Source organism: Coenobita brevimanus, chromosome 92 (genome assembly GCF_032717465.1).
Source record: "Coenobita brevimanus isolate Jiangsu-jjx chromosome 92, ASM3271746v2, whole genome shotgun sequence".
Lineage (NCBI taxonomy): Eukaryota > Metazoa > Arthropoda > Malacostraca > Decapoda > Coenobitidae > Coenobita > Coenobita brevimanus.
The window spans coordinates 34,673,203-34,694,144 of NC_137045.1; the positions used below are offsets into that span (position 1 = coordinate 34,673,203).

Sequence of the window (20,942 nt, forward strand, 5' to 3'; positions counted from 1 at the left end):
ATGTGTTTAGCTGTCAGACTACAGCTGGGTATAAGCCCCACAAAGAGATGAAAAAGAATACAGGATAATAAGCAAAGGTCCAGTGGAGTGAGGAATGCAGTAGAATATAACAATAACCTCAGAAATATCATACCGATCCAGGAAACGAAAGAAAAATTAATGCTGAACAGTGGAAAAAAAAAATGGTAATTTAAGAACAGAATACGGGGGAAATATAATGAAATAAGATCCAGGGAATGAGAAAACCATCAGAAGAAAAACTAACCAGAGAAATACCGATCCATGAAATACGATGAGGAATAAATACGGAATGGAGGCCAAAAACACGATCTGAGAACAATAAAAGATATCTGGATGCAAAAAGAAATAAGAAGAGAAAAAGGAACAAGTGAGACATCAGGAAAAAGATATTCAGAAGTGGGAAATAATAAGAAAATACGATAAAAGGAAGAATGACATCAATCCTGCTTTAGGTGCGAGGCCACTGCTAGCTGGAGGCCAGAGGATCTTCTAGCTGGGTGTGACGGCCACGTTGGAACTCCTGATGATGGACTGCCTCGGGAACTCCTGACAGGGCAAGAAGTCAAAATGAATCTATAATCTGAAGGACCAACACGACTCTACCACTGAATCTCCTCAATATGGGGACATGATTCTTATTATTACGTATTTGCTATTGTCAGACTTTTTCGTTTAGCTTAGGTTGCATTTCTGGTGTAAGGGGTGACTGAAGAGTGTAACTAATCCCTAGTCAGAAAAATCTCAGTCAGACTGAATTAATCCTTTCAGAGACAGCTATGATACTACTACTACTGTACTACTTCTACTACTACTGCTACTTAATAATAATAGTAATAATAATAATACTAATAATAATAATAATAATAATCATAAAATACTACCAATAATAAACAGATGGCCGTCTCAATAGGTAAACTTACCAGAATTACTTATTTTCTCTTTTCACTATTTCATATTTTAAATTACGCATATCTGTCTGAGTGAAAAAAAAGATAAACAATCTTTCCTACAACTAAAGCTCAAGAAGTTATGAATAATGGCATCAGACTAATATATTTTCCTCAACGTAATTGGTGACGTGATTATGAGAGAAGACAAAATGTATAAAAAAATATATATATTAATTACAGTTATACCCATTCAACTTGGCTAGGTCTTTCCCTTTATATTATGCTTATTTCAAGACGATTTTATTCAGATTTGTGAAAAACTTTCAAACAGGGTGAGTGTGTTACAGGTTCCACTTCCTGCTCTTGTTTAAGGTATTTTTATAACCTAAATGAAACTGTGGTTTATGCAAAAATAATATAAATAAATATAACATAATATAAATAAATATAACCTCTTCGGACTGATTGAAATAACAGTGAGGATACTTTTTCTTTCTTTCTCGTTTCTGTCTCCCTTTATTTTTTCTCTCTGATATTCAATCTAGACTGGATGCCAAGTGGGTGGTTAGGAGAAGAAAAAAAGCCTACACAAATAATCTTATGCCCAACTCAAGTTACAGAAATTTTGAAATGTGACACCAGACATATTTGTATTCACTTAAGTTTGATCGTTAAGTGATCGGTATGAGGAAAGACACTTATTTTTTGACCCCCCGAGCTGCTTCTCTTTGAATTTCGCTTCCCCAGCTTGGGTTCTCCCCAAATTTCAACCTACAGCAGGTCAAGTCCAATTCTTACAGATTTTTTTTTATGAAAGGAGGACACCTGTAATCTGGCTAATGATTGATGTTTTTCTATATGTATTCTGTTTTCCTTCCTCTGCTCATCTTATGTAAAAAATGTATGAACAATCTCCTACATAAATTCATCCCTTTCCTACTACAAACATGTTTTATTTCAAATTAAGGGAGACGTTGTACAGAGAACTGACTAATGAAGACTACATGTAATTCCTTCCTGAACAGTCTCCCGTCAGCTAAATATAAATGTAGGTGTGAAAGAAGAATGAAGGGAAAAAAAGGGGCATTGAATAGAAATGATTAAATATTCACTCCTGTCTGGGTTTGAAGATACTGGTAGGACTTAAAATATAAGTATATACTAAAGACTCTACACTCAACCTATAATTCATCATCAGTCACCAGTCATTAGTCATGTCATCAATAATCAGACATCAGTCATCAGTCACCATCAATTATACATAATCCATCATCCATCTTTGGTCATCATTATCATTCATCATCATCATCATCATTCCTCCTTTTTTTCCAACAAACAGGTAGGGTGAGGTAAGGGTCCATGAAGCAAGGAATAGAAAAACTATAATAGTGGGAGAATGAGTCAACATGTCCAGTGAAATAGGCCACACACTCATTCATCCACCGTTCAAGCTACTGGAATCCTCAAGCCCAGCAAAGTTCGTCAATAGAATACCTGGCTCTTGCTGCATGGTGGCTGGTGGCTCCATGTTGGTCACTTTTACTGGGTAGGTCAGTTGGTTGCCACTGTCCCATGAGTAGATCTCCTACGACGAAAAGAGGTTAAGTTAGGTTAGGCGAGGTTAAGTTGGGTTGGGCTAGGTAGGGATGGACTAGGTTGGGTTGGGCTAGGTAGGGTTGGGCTAGGTAGGGTTGGGCTAGGTTGGGTTGGGCTAGGTTGGGTTGGACTAGGTAGGGTTGGGCTAGGTTGGGTTGGGCTAGGTAGGGTTGGGCTAGGTTGGGTTGGGCTAAGTAGAGTTGGGTTGGGTTGGGTTGTGTTGTGTTGAGCTAGATTATGTTAGACTAGGTAAGAGAAGGTAAGGCAAGGTCAGGTAATATTAGGTTAGGTTGGGTTGGGCTAGGTTGGGTTGGGTTGGGCTAGGTTGGGTTGGATTGGGCTAGGTTGGGTTGGATTGGGCTAGGTTGGGTTGGATTGGATTGAGTTAGATTATGTAAGACTAGGTAAGGGAAGGTAAGGCAAGGTCAGGTAAGGTTGTGTTAGGTTAGGTTGAGTTGGATTGGGTTGGGTTAGATTTTGATGGATTATGTGAAGTTTGATCAGGTTGGGTAGGTTAGGATAGGGTAGGTTTAGAGGGAATAAGTTAGTTTCGGTAAGGTTAGGTTAGAAGTAGGGTTGGATAGGGTAGGGTTGAGTAGAGAAGATTACTAGGTTAGGTTAGGATGGGTTAAATTGGGTTGGATAGGGTAGGGTAGGGTAGAATAGGCAGGGTTAGGAATGGTTAGATTGGGTTTGGTTTGTTTGGGAATGGTAGAACAGGGTTTGGCTGGGTATGGTAGGGTAGGTTAGGGTAGGGTAGGGTAAGGTAGGGCAGGTTTGTTTAGGTCAGGTTAGGTTAGGTGAGATTAAATTAGGTTTATTAGGTAATTTAGATTTGGTTTACATATTACGTGTTAGTTAGAACTGGTATGTTACTGTAGGTTTTAAGTTTTGGCCAGCTAGGTTACTTTAGGTCAGGTGTGGAGAGGTCTGGGTGGAATCTGGCTAGGTTGGGATAGATTATGCTAGGTTTGGCTTGAGTGAGTTGGTTAGGTTGGTCAGGTTGAAATGAGGTCGGTTGGTTAGATTTGTTGGGTTAGGGCAGGTTTGGATTGTTACTGTTAAGTTAGGTTAAGATAGCGTTAGGTGTGTTTAGGTTACATAGGGTTAGCTAAGGTTACGTTTGGTTGATTAGGTTAGGATACTTTATGTTAATGTAGAGGAGGTTAGCTTAGTTAGGGTAGGTTAGGTGTGGATTGATTACTTTGGGTAAGGTTAGATTGGGGATGACTAGGTTAGGTTAGACTGTAATAGATTAGGTTAGAGAAGGTTAGGTAAGATTTCATTTCTTTTTAATGCAAGAAAGGAGAAACCAAAGGCTAGAATCCCCCAAGATTCTTAGCTCCGAGGAAAAAAAAATAAGAGCCAAATTAAAGATCAGTTCATTTCGAAATGCCTAGACAACGCTGAGTTCAAAAGACTGGAGGTCACATGCAGAGGGAAATACAGACAAAAGAGGACAGTTCCATAAATTACCTGTTGAATACATGAAGGAAAGGAAAACCGTTAACTCTTGCATTTGTGAGTTGAACGGAAAAGGGGTGAGAGTTTGCTGCTAGACGGGTGCAAAGCACACGCCATAAAGGATGAGGGATTCAAGCAGAAAGTTCAGAAGAGCAGTGACCAATGAAGTAGAAATAGAAAAGAAATAAAGATGCAACAGTATGGCGAAGAGACAGAGGTTGAAGAGAGCCAGTAAAAGAGGGATAGTTAATAAGACTTAAATCCTTTACTCTGTTCAGAAGAGTTTCATGTGGGGATATTTCCCACAAAGGAGAGTTGTACTCTACACTGGGGTGAATAAAACCCCTGTATAGTCAACAGCTGTGCGGGGATAACAAAGGCGTGGTCGGCTCAGCAAACCTAATTTCTTGTAAGAATATTTTGTCCCTGAGGTAATATGACTTTTCTAAGATATGTCTCGAGAGAATGAAACCCCAGATATGTTCAAAGATCATGCAGGATTGAGTTGGATGTTGTTGAATAATAAAGGATATTCCTGTGGATGATATTGCCAGGCAGAAAGATGTAGGAACTGGGTTTTGCATGCATTAAAAACAGTAAGATTAATTTTACCCCAATCATATATACGAGCCATTTCAGCAATTAGGTGTGCCATAGCCATATCCCATGTTTGTTGAAATAACGGCTGAGATGGACACAGCAAGAAGCAAATGCAAAGGTGCAGGGTAGAGTCATTAGTATTTGTATGGAATGGGTTAGGTGAACAGCTTAGGTCATTCCTGAATATAAGGAAGGGAGCTGGTGACAGGACAGTGCCCTAAGGAACACCACTACTGATAGCTACAAGAAAAGAATGGTGGCCTTCCGAAGCAGCTATAGATCGACCAGAAAGGATTAATAAAAATCTTGCCATTACGCAGGACCTTCCTTCATTATCAGTACGTAGAGATGTTGCGTAGCTTTATTTTACCGATATTTTTACCGAAAGTGCTCTGACGAACTTGCTTCAACTGTGTCTCCCCTTCACATTTTCTCCCGAAATATTCGCGCAGCTGGGAGCGCCCATGACCTTACACTCTATCCCCCGCAATGCAGGACCTCTGCTTATCAAAATTCATTTATCCCCAGAACTACTACTCTCTGGAATTCGCTTCCTGGGAGTTGCTTCCCACAAGCATTTAATCCACTTTCATTTAAATCCAGTTGTTATAAATATTTCAAGAATGGAGGATGCCATTAGGCACATGGATTTGTTTTTTTATTTCCTTTGTTTTTCCTTCCTCCATTGATTGTCTAGGAAAAAAAAAAAAGAGATGAACGCATACAAAGAAGTATAGAAACCAAACAGGGGCAGTTTGGAAATTATAAAACTATGCCAGACTCGATCGAAAGCTTTGAGATGTCAAATGCAATAGCAAAGCTTTGGGCAAAGTTCTGGAAGAAGGATGGCCAAAATCTGAAAGGTAGTTGAGAAAATCACCAATGGAGAGTCCCTGGCGGAACCCAAAACGTAATCGGAAACAATATTGTGATAGGAAAGGTGTTTTAATATATTTTTTGTCACTAATAGATTAAAAAAACTTCAGAAGTAAAGAACGTTAAAACAACTGGTTGATAGTTAAAGGGCTGGGAACGGTTCCTTTTCTTTGGGAAAGGCTGAAAGAGGGCAAATTTCTAGAAAAAAAAAAAAGTACAAGTCGACAAGCCAAGGCAAAAGAACTTACCTCGGCAGGGTGCAAACAGAAAAGCACAGTTCTTGAGGACAACAGAATGGACCCTGTCACGCCTTTATGCCTTGTTAATACTGAAGCCAACGAGTGGAGAAAATGCATCAATTGAAGACATTTTAATGTCAAGTCATGAGGAGGTCAGAGGGGCGAAAAGATGAAGGAACAGCACCAGAATCATCTAAGGTGGAATTGGATGAGACAGCCTGAGCAGAGTTCTACCTTTTCAATAGAAGAAACAGCTACAGAGCCATCAGTACGGAAGAGAGGAGGGTAGGAGAATGAAGTAAAATTGTAAGAGAGGCTTTAGGAAAGGTGCCAAAAAGACTGGAAAGAATCTGAGTCAGAGAGTTCAAATCATTTAGTACAAATGAAATTATTCTTAGTAGGGTGAAGAACATACTTTGCACAAATGCACAGTTCAGGGCAGAAACATTAAAGAGACAAGATTCAGGGGTGTACCGATGATGGTATCTTTGGCAGGCTTTCTTTTTGTTGTGGGTAGCAATATAATAAGCTTGATTAAACCAAGGTTTTCTTGTATTAGTAAGTGGATACAAGAAAGGAATGTATGCTTCCATGCCCAAGAGAATAACCTTCATAATGCACGAGGGACATTCAGATGGCTCTCAGCCATGGAAGCAATAATCATTCCAGGGAAAATAAAATTATTACCTGAGTGCCTCCCAGTTGGCAGCTCTCAAATGCTGTGAAAGTTAAGGTGGTAAGATTCTGACTGGAGAAGCCCAATGGAGAGAAAAGATCAACATGGTAAGCAGAAGGATTAGTTGTAAGAAGAAAGTCAGACATGTTCGAACTCTCTCCAAGACGGTCAAAGATAGGAGTAGGGTGCTGTACAGGCTGCTTTAGGTCATTGACGATAGAAAAGATGTTGTTCATCAGGTAGATCAGTGAATGGAGACGAGAGACAAAGGTGATGGTTATATTAAAATCACCTACTATCCATTTCATGGACCGTGTATCATGGTTTTTCTCAAATATCTTTCAAACTAATCAATTGATCGTTATGATACTTTGACACAGTGTACATGACACCTCCCGCTAGTTTGTGGTAATATACGGCATTGCCAAGTGGTGTTAGTGAAGGCGTTTACTCTTGACGTTTAAAGGCAAAGTCGCGTGAGTCGCCAGACTAATCAACACAATCGAACGTCCGCTACCCCCCATCCCCTTCCTCTCCCTCCCTACCTCCCTCCCTCTCCCCCCTCTCCCTTCCCCCTCCTCATTTCCCCCCTCCCCCTCCTCACTTCCCCCCTCAACCCTCATTCCTGCTGGCCTTCCCGTGCCCCCCCCCCCTCTGTCCACTCTATCATGTTATAATGATTAGTATCGGGTATCATAAATACAGTATGTTGTTGTTTGTTGAGTCTGTGTTCATTTAATCATTGTTATTGTATGTCCTGAAGTTATATAAACGGGAGTTGACTAAAGAGCGTATGACCGTCACCTTATTCACCCAATATAATGTGCCTACTATCACGATCTCTTAATTCCTTTACCCCCCCATATCGACGTGTTTACTACGAGCAGGTAAGATAAGGTATCCAAAATTAAATCACACAGTTTAACTTACAAACCAGTACGGTACGGTATATAATCAACACAACATAATAGGGCCGTAATGGATTTATGAAATTCTCTCTCTCTCTCTCTCTCCCTCTCCCTCTCTCTCTCTCTCTCTCTCTCTCTCTCTCTCTCTCTCTCTCTAATAAATATCATAATAGGTAGAAAAGTGATGCAAACAACTGAGCATATTACACCTGACACCCTCGTTGGGAAAAAACCATTAGCCTATTATGGTCGTTAGGTCAGACCACGCTATATCTTTTTCATTAGGAACTTTCCAGTTATCTGCTACTACTGAATAATAAATGGTAAACGGTATTTTATTGCATATTGTATGTTACATACAGGTATTGGGGGGAATGCTGAGAGAAAGAGAGAGAGTGAAACAGTGAGACAGAGTGAGGGAGGGAGAGAGGGAGGGAGAGGAAGGAGATGGGGGGGTAGCGGACGTTCGTTTGTGTAGATTAGCCCTGCAGGGCTCACGCGACTTTGCCTTTAAACGTCAAGAGTAAACGCCTTCACTAACACCACTTGGCAATGCCGTATATTACCAAAAATTAGCGGGAGGTGTCATGTACACTGTGTCAAAGTATCATACCGATCAATTGATTAGTTTGAAAGGTATTTGAGAAAAACCATGATACACGGTCCATGAAATGGATAGTAGAATGGAGATTTTATAGTGAGACGAAAATGATGAGATGTGCTCCCTCACAGAGGTATTATAGTCTAAGATTTTTCTATTGCAGCACTAGGGGATAAGCAGACAGCACAGTTACATTCAGCCAAAGTATGACAGGATAGCCGAAGTCAGTGTGTAGAGAATTCAGAGGTTTACGAACACGAGAGCAAGAAGCTGTTGTTGCGTAAATACAGACAACAGCCATCCTTGGCTTTGAGGTGAGTATAGAGAAAGTAGGACACAGAGAAGGGTTTGCTATCAGTCGCCTCAGACAACCGAGTATCAGTAAGGAGGAGAAAGCGAGGTTTATAGTAAGGGAGTTAGTGTTCATAAAAGAGAAAATCAGAGGAGATGCCACAAATATTACAGAAGTGAACAGACAGGAGTCAGACAATGGTTTCATTCATCTCACTTGGTCGTCACCCGCAGAGGGGCTGATGGTAATGATATTTATGATCCATCCCCCCCCCCTCCCCTCCGGAACTCCGAGGCTGGGTGTCGAGATTACATTTTTGCAAATTTCAAAACAGTAAGCGTGGTGTGTAATTTTGATGCTTTTATTAAAATGTGTGTTTTGCTTGCCAGTGTACTTGCTGGATCCCTCGAATGTTTTCTACCTTGATTCATACAGAGAATTGCTGAGAGCATTTTGATATGGCTTTTTTAATATCAAACGCTGATTAATAGAACTTCACAAAACAGCTCAACAGGCGAAAAGAGTAATGCGTCCGAGTACTTTTCATCCTGATGTTTAAACGACAACTGCGCCAAGAGTTGTCACAAGGACTTTATAGCGAAAAGGACCTATTCCCACTGTTCTTTCACCCTCCCACCTGCTTTATTCATATTTCAAATGTCATTCACACTAAACGAAACAAACATTATTTTAAACATGTAGAAAATAATATCTGTTGAAAGTAATTTTGATATGATGCAGTTCAGATGAGACTGAAAAATATCACAGATAACATTTACAGGAAGAGAGATCGAAGAAACTGAAAATTATCACATATTTCATCATAATGCATTGTGAACCTAAATTTAAATAAGGTCCGGCCATTAAGCCCAGACACTATTACCAAGACAAGAAAGATGGATATACACAGTGTGAAAATAAAGTATACAATGCACGGAAAAATGATAATGTGTCGTAGGCTGAAAATCATAAAACTTGCATATTTAATTACGGTACTACGTGCAAAGAGTATTATTAATTTTTCCTGTTAAGAATATAGTAATGTAGGCAGCAGACTCTCCCTGATGAATCATAAAGGAATATAATACGTAATGGGAAAAGTAATGTTGTTTTCGGCAGGGAAGCCTTGTGTCAGCTCGATATGAAGTCTACAGTATAAGGGAAGTGTGTTGACGGTGAGACAGCTAGGTAGTGATGAAGTGTCTGCCCAGTGCCCATCTTAACTCGTTGTGATTCATTCATATCTCAGTGTCTGGCTTCGAGTAACCAGTAAATCGCTCAGATCATGTTGGTTGGTTTCGAAAAACATATATACTCCCATCACTAACTCTTTTGCATGCAGTGTGGTAATTATAACTACGGTATAATCATATAAAATGAAATATTCTAACTGATAAATACAAACAAATTATATTGGTAACTTGGAATCAGTCTACTAGATGTCACTATTATCGTACTTATACCAACTAGATTCCGGTTAAGCAGTAACTAATTTAGAGTAAATCTGTCCCAAAATTCACAATACCTATGTGTTCCATAATAAAGAAAACAGCTATGGAGAAATCATACATCGGTATCAACAATACACAAAATCATAATAAGGACATTAGAAAGTCAGTTCTTTCCTAAACAATGTGTGTATATTATTATTATTATTATTATTTTTTTTTTTTTGTCACTAGCATTGCCACAAAACTATCTTTCTCCCTCCTAGAATACTAAGGAGTTTCCCTGTTTTCTATGACAGCTGGTGAGATGCTTTCCGTTCCACATACTCGCATTTTTATACTGTAAGCTCTTTCAGCACCGTGCTCAAGTTTTCCCTTCCCAGGATGATCGTTCCTACTGCACTTTAAGGTATTTCACGCCACCCTCTCCCCCTCTCCACAAAATAATAATAATAATAATAATAATAATAATAATAATAATAATAATAATTATCTGACCTATTCTTCCCTAGACAAAAAATCCCAAATTATATACAGTTCAGACATTTGCTTTCCTTACCCCTAAACCTGCCACTGAGTTCTGGTTTATGCACAGTACTCAAAAGCAAAGGTTTAGACAGTTTAAGCGATCTCCTGTTTGGCTCATTAAGTCCAGATGACGTACACCCTCCTTCCAACACGCGTAATTATTCACACTATAATTTTGTCTACTTTAAATAAAAATACACAGAAAACACACACACACACACACACACACACACACACACACACACACACACACAAGCTGATGAGTAAGTTATTAGAACTATAAACATGATGCTCAGTCCATGTATGTGGTAACGGTTAAAAAGAATGCTATAGACAACATGGATTTGTATATTTATTCAGTTCACTTGTTAATCTCCGAAAGCCCCGCCCCCTCCCGCTCCCCCTCATCTCTCTCTTTCTCTCTCTCTCTCTCTCTCTCTCTCTCTCACACACACACACACACACACGATGGATACGTGTGTGTGTGTGTGTGTGTGTGTGTGTGTAATGACTCGTTCCCTCTGTGAGTATTTCTATTCGTGTTCTCCCTCTTTTAACACAGGAACCCCCCCCCCCTCTCTCGTTACAACTTCACCTCCTCACACTCTTCATTCCACTCCATTTTCTCCTTTAAGGGTTCTGTCACCAGCTTATGCCCTGTCGTACTGTATTTTCAGTCTATCATCATGCAGTGGTGATGGTGAGAGACGCCATCACGTAGCTCCATACTGGAAAACACTACACAGTATGATTATTTCTCAAGTCTGTGGCATGAACTCTGGTGATGTGCTACATTCAAAAATGTCTTCTGGTCTTGCACACCCCAACACCAAACACAAACTAACCTTAGTGTCGTAGTTGTACCCAAGCATGGTAGTCTTTCTAAAAGGGTTGTTGAAGGCCAGGTCCACATCCAGCATCTTCTGCCGGTACAGATCCACAGCCACCCTGTAAGGAGATTAGGTGGAGCTAGGTTTGGGTAGCTAGGTTATGATCGACTAGGTTATATTAGGCTCTAAATACGACACAAAGACTCAGAGGAAGGTTAGGTTAGGCTAGACAAGGCTAGATTTAGATCCTGATTTACGTTAGGCTTGGTTACTGGCTAGGTTTTACAGTACTGTATATGTTTTGGCTAGTTTCCAAAGGTTAATGTTATTCCACGGCAACAATAAACACAGTAAACATTTAACTGCAATTGCACTGTACAAACTACATATATTCCACTCTAGCTCAGTCCCTCGAGTAGACACCAAAATCCCACCAGAAGCCTGCTACACATAAACAGAGTCTCACCACAACCACGAGTAAGAAGAGTTTTTGGTCTGTTAAGTTACGTTAGTTAGGTAGGGTTATGTTAGGTTACCTTATAACTGCGTGAAGTTAGTTTAGGGATGGGTGGTGATGTAAAGGTATTCAGTTACCTTATTTTAGTGTCCTGCTGCGTGGCACTATCTACGGCGTACAGCACCCCGCAAATCACGAACATGTTGCCCAGGCTCTTGTGGGCCAGCGATACACTCCAGCTGTACTCCACCTGCACATGAACATAATATATTACCATTAACTTCATTAGCCTACGCTGACGTGTTCGATATTTCAGCACTGATGCCGACGAATGATTATATTCCCCCCCCCTCTCTCTCTCTCTCTCTCTCTCTCTCTCTCTCTCTCCAGGAACATGCTCAAAGTGTAAATTCTACTAGCCAGACACGTTCCATCTGCAAAGAAAGGTATTTTCATAGTCGCACTTAGGAACTTTATTCACGCTTCCGACAAATAATAAATTTATATTGCTACATGAATTTCAAGTAAAGTTTATTGAAGAGAATTTTAAATGCACTTATTCCTAACACTACCTTCAGCTAAGGAAGATCATTTTATGGCAGCTACGGTAAAATCATGCCGCTGTTGATTGCTGGGTGTTAACTTTGGGGATGTTTTCATCAAACTGTATAGTCAGCTCATTAAGACAATCCTGCGACCTTACGTCCTTTCCATTGCACTATTTCTTGATTATTGTCTGATTCTCGTGTTATTCTCGTGTTATAACTTATGAAATGAGGGTAACAGCTAAGTTAAAATGGACAAAGTCTAGCTGATATATCACTAAGATGATTTCTTATGCTGTAGTGAGACCTGTTTTCATTCACTTTTTTTAGTAGTGTTTATGCCGTAGGTTTTAAGGTCCAGTGCTTAAACCCTAAATTGCAAAGTGGAATTCATCTCTAATTTTTTACTATCATATGTGGAACACCTGTGGTAATTACGTATAGTCAGCCTGTATCCCATACCATAGAATGAAGTCAGCAGCCATATAGAAAAGTCAGATACGTTCCATCACTATCATGTAATGTACTTCAAAAATTGTTGTCAAAATTTTGGGTCTGCATCCCGCTTCTCTATTTCGGGCTTAAGCATCCAACCTCTAATCTCGAATTTATGACATTCCTTGCACCTCTCCCTAGGTATTTTCTTCTGCATATTACACCTGCAGAAAGGTCTTTGATAGGGAACACATCATCCACCCATAAAAGTGCTATCTTCAGGTGTCTCTACACTGAATGGCAAGTCAAATGGTTGCTATAGCTCAGGAAATCAGTAACGATCTTGTGCGGTAAGCATAGAATCAAGTAAACGCCTGGTGATCATGTGGGATACGGTGCTGCAACTGGGTGAGTCATCTAATGGTTTATATTCAAGGAGCAGTTAGGGTTTCCTGATTATGTAATATCATTCATGAGGAGAGAAATTGGTCGCATTCGCCTTAAATATCTGAGGGAAGGAATCTAGTTTATAGTCGCTACATATATGAAGCTGCAAAAATAATTTAGTTCATAGATAATTTGAATTCTTTCTGTCAGCCTTTGTTTTCTTTGTACAGGTTGGGTTGCTTAAGTTGATTTTGTGTCATGAAATTGCTTGGACGTATTCTTGCCAGGATAGACGGCTTCCTAGTACTTCTTCCTTGACATTTTAGGGTGCGCATTAAGGAGTGGCTACACTTGCTCGAAACGTGACTGCCAAGAGGAAACAAGCCCCGGGTTAGAGCAGCTGCAATATCCGGGTCTGAACGTTGGACGGACCCCTGAGACTCGTTTCCACTTGACAATCACATTTTTGCAGCACGTGTGGCAGCACCCGTACACTTTCAACAAGTTTTGTATCTTACTGATATCTCTGCAGTGTCGACACAACACTAAATAATGGAAATGAGATTGTTTATATATACTGATGTCCATGGCACCTCCCCATGTGACTATAACATTCAGTCTTTCCATGATATCAAGCCGCGCTGCGGTACTTGTAACTTCTATAACCCTCCATGACATCTATGGCACCAGAAAATATGTTCATATCTAAATAACATCATGTAGTTTTTATTGCAATAAAGCGAACAACACACACACACACACACACACACACACACACACACACACACATATAGATAGATAGATAGATAGATAGATAGACAGATAGATAGATATAGATAGATAGACAGATAGATAGAAAGATATAATGTACCAGGTATATATGACAGGAAGGACGACTTTTACTGAGGAGTTAAAAATGGCTATATTAACACTCTAGCATCCAGTTCATTAAGCCTTCACTCAGGTTAATAATAATCACTAAGTGGGAGGAATTATAAGTATTGTGAAGGGGCGAAATGCCAGTGAATGGCTTGAGTCCGTAAATCAGGCTGGATATTTTATAGTTTGTTGTTGTTTCCTTCACATGATAATCTTTAGTGTAAGGAAGACGTGTCAGGTGGTTTGGCTAGATATAACCTTTAATAACCTCTTGTACTATTTGAGATCTGTTATTGCATACGTATTCATCGGAATGGATGAGTCCCAGAGCCCTCCCCTTCCTCTCTTACAGGCCCTACTAACCGTGAGTGTATCCGCCTTAATCTTCATAACGACGGTGGTGTTGTGGTGCGGGGCTGGACTGTACACCGCCCACACCCCATTGTCGTCCACACTGAAGTCGATGTAGTCGCGACTCACCTCGTACAGGAACACATCACCGCCACCAGCCAGCCCGGCCACCTGTGACACGAGTTTGTAATATTTTTTTTAATTCCTGGACAATTTTTAAAAGAATCTATAACCCGGTGACGTTTTTCTAGACATTCTCTAGCTTATTTTACATAATTGAATCACTTAATATTTCTTTATTTTATTCCTAAGATTTACCATTATTTTGAGATTTGTCAATAAGAAGGTGTGATTTAGATTTTTGATAACATATTACCCATAGTTTCCTAATTTTTCTTAGTTTTTTGATAATATATTTTTGTTATTGTTAGTCGATATTTTCATGACTTGCGTATAGTTTTCAGTCCTAAGATCATAATCTGACCCACCTATCACACCTACCCTTACTAAACGACCACATTTTAATTTAATATAACCAACGCACTTACCTTTCTTTTAGTCAAGCCTAGTCTAAGCTAACCTATTGAACGACATCTAATTCAGTGTAACACAGTATTTAGTTTTATCATAAGTCACAGTAGCACAACACAGCGTTACTAACCAAACAAACAAAATCTAACCCAAACTAGCTTAACCTAACTAAACAAACATAATTTAACCCACACTAACTCACCCATACCCAACCAAACTTAACCAGACTTCCAAATGCAGTCCAACACAACCTCACCTAATCTGATTCCACCCAACTCAGTTCAGTCTAACCAAGCCCGGCCTAAGCTAGCCTAACCAAACTTAACCCTACCCAACCCAAACCAACCAACACAAACCTTTAATCTAACCCTACCCAACCCAAACCAAACCAAAACAAACCTTTAATCTAACCCTACCCGCCCCAACCCAACCCAACCTAACCCAGCCCCACACCTAACCTAACCTAACCTAACCCTGCCTAACCCAAGCCAACCAAAACAAACCTCTAATGTAACCCTACCCACCCCACCCTAACCCAACCTAACCCAGCCCCACACCTAACATAACCTAACCCCTACTCACCCCAAGCCGTCCGGATCAACCCTCCAATTTTAACATACCTACCTCCAACCCAACCCAGCCCAGCCCCGCACCTAACCTGCAGTGTGGTCATGTCGCCGGTGGTCAGGTGGTAACGCACTATGTTGGACTGATCCCTCTCGTGGTAGAAGAATGACCCGTTGTATACCACGTGTGAGTTGCCCTGTGTGGAGACAATCATTATCATCATCATCATCATTATCATTATCATTATTATCTTTCTCATCATCATCATTCATCATCATCATTGTCTCCCTTCAACTTCTTCTCCTCCTCCTCCTTATCATCATCATTATCTTCCTCCTCCTCCTCTTCATCATCATCATCATCATCATCATCATCATTATCTCCCTTCTCCTCCTCCTCGTCACCATCATTATCTTCCTCCTCCTCATCGTCTTCATCATCATCATTATCTCCCTCCTCCTCCTCCCCATCTTCCTCCTCCTCCTCCTCATCATCATTATTATTATCTTCCTCCTCCTCCTCCTCATCGTCTTCATCATCATCATCTCTCTCCTCCTCCTCCTCCTCCTCCTCCACCTCCTCCTCCTCCTTCTCCTTCTCTTCCTTCTTCTCATCATCATCATTATCTCTCTCCTCCTCCTCCTCCTCCTCATCATCATCATCATTATCTCCTCCAACTCCTCCTTCTCATCATCATCATTATCTCCCTCCTCCTCCTCCTTCTCCTCTTCCTCATCATCATTATCTACCTCCTCCTCCTCCTCATCATCATCATCATCATCATTTTCTCCCTCCTCCTTCTCCTCCTCCTCCTCCCCATCATCATCATCATCATTATCTCCCTCCTCCTCCTCCTCCTCCTCATCATCATCATCATCATCATTATATCCCTCCTCCTCCTCCTCCTCATCATCATCATTATCATTATCATTATCTCCTCCTCATCATCATCATCATCATCATTCCTCATCACCTTCTTATCCTTTTATTTATGAGCGGCAAGGATTCAGAAAAAAAGAGGAACAGAAAGGCTTAAGAACCATCATCAACATCATCATCACCACCCTCTTTCGTTCTATGTACATGGCTGGTAAGATTCAGAAATGAACAAAAGAAAACAGATAGACAATAATAATATCCTCCTCTTCTTCGTCATCATCATCATCATCATCATCATCATTCTAACCGTGTTTTTCATGGCGAAGGGGGGTTCCAGGAAAGAAAAAAAAAAAACGAACATGAAAACATAAGGCTGGAAAATCACCACCACCACCACCACCACCACCACCACCATCATCATCATCATCATCAGTATCATTATAATCCGGTTTCTCTTTAATACATGGAAAAGAAGAATGTCCAATAAAAGAAGTAATTAGAAAAGAGGGACCACCACCACCACAACCACCACCATCATCATCATCATTATCGTCATCATCATCATCAACAAAATTTCTTTTCTCTAATACGTGGGTTGGGAGGAAACAAGACAAAGGAAAATGGAAAAAGAAAAATGTGGGGAACTCTCACAATGGATCCCGGAAATAAAATCTGCTTTATTGTTGTTGAGGCGGCCGAGGCAAGAAATTGAGGCAGAGTAATGAGCAAAAGTTAGCCGACAGTCCGTGGCTCGTGGCAGTGAAAGGTGTTCCGTGTACTATTTTTAAGTGATAGTAATATGAAGTACACAGTGGAGTAAGAGCGAGGCGGATACTCTTTCTATTGAGAAGAAATGAGAAATATAGACCTTATGACACAATTCAGACTTTACGACAGAATTCAGACTTTATGACACAATTCAGACCTTATGACACTCTTCAGACTTTGTGACAATTTAGAACATATGACACAACTTAGACTTTATGACACAATTCAGACCTTATAACACAATTCAGACCTTATGACACAGTTCAGGCCTTATGACAATTCAGAATTTATGACACAGTTCAAATTTTGTCACAATTCACACCTTATGACACAGTTCAGACTTTATGACACAATCCAGACCTTATGACACTATTCAGGCCTTATGACAATTCAGACTTTATGACACAGTTCAGACTTTATGACAATTCAAACTTTATGACACAGTTCAGACCTTATGACACAATTTAGACTTTATGACACAATTTAGAACATATGACACAGTTCAGACCTTATGACACAATTCAGAATTTATGAAAATGCAGACTTCATGACAATGCAAACTTTATGACACAATTCAGACTTTATGACAATGCAGACTTCATGACAATGCAAACTTTATGACACAATTCAGACTTTATGACACAATTCAGACGACACAATTCAGACTTTATGACACAAAACTGGTGGAGGATTGTCAGCGAAATTTTGCTTATGGCTGCACACCCTCTGAATACATTTTACTATAGTCGGTTTATTTTCTTCTGGTAAAACTGAACTACTCCAACAACTTGCATATTAAGTCACGGTTGCATAGGAATGAATCTCCTTGGTTACTAGTCACATATATACTCCATTCTGAATACACCTGGCCATTAAGTCAGATGAATGAAGCTAAGGATCATTCTCAGATAAAACTAGACGGTCTATAACAGGTATGAAGGAGCCAGAAGGGGAGGCGATGGAGGAACAGCACCGCAGTCGTCTAAAATAAGAGACAAAAATCGAGCCAGGAATTCAGTTCTGTCAAAGGTGGAAATAGTTACACTGTTGTCAGAGAGGAAAAGACATGGGCGAAGGGGAGACGGTAAAATTTACTGGGGAGGTGGTTTTGGTGAGGTGCCAGAAGGGGAACGAAGAGTCTATGTTTGTAAGCTTGTTCTGCCCCGATAAGCTTTCAATTTTAGCAGAAAGATGAACACATATCACGATTATTGACGTAAATATAAAAGGCACATGATTCAAGGATGTGTTGATGTTATATATCTTTTACATTAACTTCCCCAGATGTTCTTTCTATTGCAGCTTATTCAATGTATCTCAGTGGCAGAATAAGACAGCACTACGGCTCTACATTCTTTCCGTAGTACTCCTTCGTGACTAGCACCATAGTCGCGTGTTAATTTAATGCTACAACTCTGCATTCAAGATAGAGAGATGGTAATTTTACGTCATGTTAGAGTAAAAAGGCTGCAGTAGGCTACGTTTTGAATGCCAGCTCTTTGTTGTGGATATTACAAGAAGGAAGATTGAACAACGGCTTTTAGGCATTTGTGTGTGTGTGTGTGTGTGTGTGTGTGTGTGTGTGTGTGTGTGTGTGTGTGTGCGCGTCCCTGCTCTAGAAGATAATCTGTGTATTCAGCTTTGTGTGGCCTCTCGTGGTAAAGGAATTAAATGAATACACAGATATCGATGTACCTGAGAATGCATGTCTTGTTAACTAATCTGTTAATTCGATGACGCAATATACCTTATTCCATCTATAACGAGGTGTGGAATGAAGTGACTGGTGTAAGCAATAAATCAACGGGATATGCTCGTACAGGGATAAAGTTGTTTTGTATGCATTGTTACATATGACAGCTAAGAAACTGATTTGAATGAATCAGGCTGAGTTCTCTTTCTTTCCGACTCAACCCCGCAGGAGCAGGTAACAGCGAGCTTGCATAAATATAAATAAATAAATAGACTAGAAGCCATCTCACCACCCTCATTGCCGTAAAGTTTTTCCTCGGGACATAATTTTGCACCATTTTTTATTTGACGCAAAATTCAGGATGTATAACACACACAGAGCCAGCCAGCCAACCGCACAACTGAAAACATTACCACTCCGCTCGCTTCGCAGCACGGGTGGCAAACGAGCGGAGTGGTAATGTTTTCAGTTGTGAGGTTGGCTGGCTGGCTTTGTATGTGTGTGGGTAAACAGGATATCTCATGAACGGCTTGTGCTATCAACATAAAACTTTCAGGGCATGATGATATGGTTAAAATCTTGGGATAGCTGGAAAATGGGCATTCGGAGTCAAGGTCAAGGTCACCAAAGGTCAACTAGTTGACCTTTGGCAGCCATTTTGGTGACCTCGACCTTGGCCCCGAGTGCCCATTTTCGAACGCCTCCATGATTTTGACCATATCATAATACCCTGAAAGTTTCATGTTGATAGCTCAAGCCATTCATGGGCAATTTTGTTTACCCACACTCAAAGCCAGCCAGCCAACCTCATGACTGAAAACATTACCACTCCTCTCGTTTCGCAACGCGGGTGGTAAAAATCCAGTTTTATCGAACTTTGGAGAGATTTTCAAGCGGAGAGGGTAGGCTTCCATTTACGCCACCAGATCACGAAGTCTCCCCAGGGATGAGTGAAGTTGTGTAGGGTTTGCTAAGCAAAGGCAACAAAACACACTGCAGATATTTACGTAGCTGTCAATCAGTAATTCACTCCCCTCTGAGTTCATAATTACACTCTCATAACCCCACTCTTCATTAACCTTTATCCCTCTCTCTCCTTGACACACACACACACACACACTCATAACCCCACTCTTCATTAACCTTTATCCCTCTCTCTCCACACACACACACACACACACACACACACACACACACACACAATCGGGAGAGATAGAGAGAGAGAGTAATAGTCGACAGCAGATATTCGCTTCGACCTTCCCTGTATGTTATGGGTCTCCGAAATAACACTGTGTTTCAAAGAGTTCATGGATGTGTATAAGATATCAATATAAAACTGCTGTGTGTGTGTGTGTGTGTGTGTGTGTGTGTGTGTGTAAAACAGACCAATGACCTGATATCAAAAAAGGATATTTTAACTCATTATCTACTGTGGACGGTACAACAAACAGTGATGCATCGATGAACAAGTGAAAAAAACAGAATCCCAGATAAATGTCAGTATGTAAGGGTGGATAAGTTACTACAATACAGCTATCGTAAATTACTTCAGCGTAACAATTTCTGTCAGCGTGCAATTATAACCGTATGTAAATAAATCCGAGAGAGTTTCGATATGCCTTTATAGACAGAACGTAACCCTTTCACTTCGCGGTATGGCATCGACTCAGGGAATCAAAGAAACAAGTACATGAGGAATTAGCAGACATCCTTCTGATTATGCTTAGATGTATATTTAGATTACAGTCCTTGCCTATCCAGAACGTGAGAAAAATATGTTCACTTCATTTGTTGACAGTGGTAATTATTTGTTACATATGACAGAAGAGCTAGTTGGAGAAGAACAAGGGGGATTTAGGAAGGGAAAAGGGTGTGTAAATCAGATATTTGTTCTAAGATGTTTAGTGGAGAAGTATCTAGAGAAGGGAAGGAAAGTGTATGCTGCCTTCATGGACTTGGAGAAAGCTTATGACAGAATAGATAGGCAAGGTATATGGAAGGTATTAAGAATATATGGAGTGGAGGGGAAATTGTTGAGTGCTGTGAAGAGTATGTACGAGGGAGCTAGGGCTGCGGTGCGAGTGGATGGTGAGCTGAGTGAGTTCTTTGATCTCAGTGTGGGACTGAAACAGGGTTGTGTGATGTCTCCATGGCTGTTTAATATATACATGGATGGGGTTTTAAAGGAGGTGCAGGGTAAGGCAGTGGATGTGGGGGTGGCTCTAATGAATGAGGGTGAGATTTGGAAGCTTCCGGTGTTGCTGTTTGCTGATGATACAGTACTGTTGAGTGAAGATGAATGGGAGTTGCAGAGTGTGCAGTGAGGTTGGATGGTGAGGATATGGAGAATGTGAGTGCATTCAAATACTTGGGTAGTGTGATGAGTAGGGATGGAACTTTGGGGGATGAAGTGCGTGAAAGGGTACAGCAGGGAAGGTTGTTGGTACACTGAAAGCAGTGATGAGAAATAGGGAGGTGAGT

At 40.4% G+C, this 20,942-nt stretch overlaps 1 protein-coding gene across 1 annotated transcript in view; it reads right to left on the reverse strand.

Annotated features, from left to right (window-relative positions):
- Positions 1 to 467: 467 nt before the first annotated feature.
- Positions 468 to 20,942, reverse strand: part of LOC145412193 (uncharacterized) — a 75,387-nt gene continuing 54,912 nt past the window's right edge. Inside the window, exons 13-18 of the mRNA XM_080282121.1 lie at positions 15,213 to 15,317; positions 14,036 to 14,194; positions 11,564 to 11,676; positions 10,985 to 11,087; positions 2,406 to 2,496; positions 468 to 567 (exon numbers count right to left, since the gene is read on the reverse strand). Coding sequence (XP_080138247.1) covers positions 488 to 567; positions 2,406 to 2,496; positions 10,985 to 11,087; positions 11,564 to 11,676; positions 14,036 to 14,194; positions 15,213 to 15,317 — 651 coding nt within the window. The 3' untranslated portion in view covers positions 468 to 487. The remainder of the gene's footprint in view (positions 568 to 2,405; positions 2,497 to 10,984; positions 11,088 to 11,563; positions 11,677 to 14,035; positions 14,195 to 15,212; positions 15,318 to 20,942) is intronic.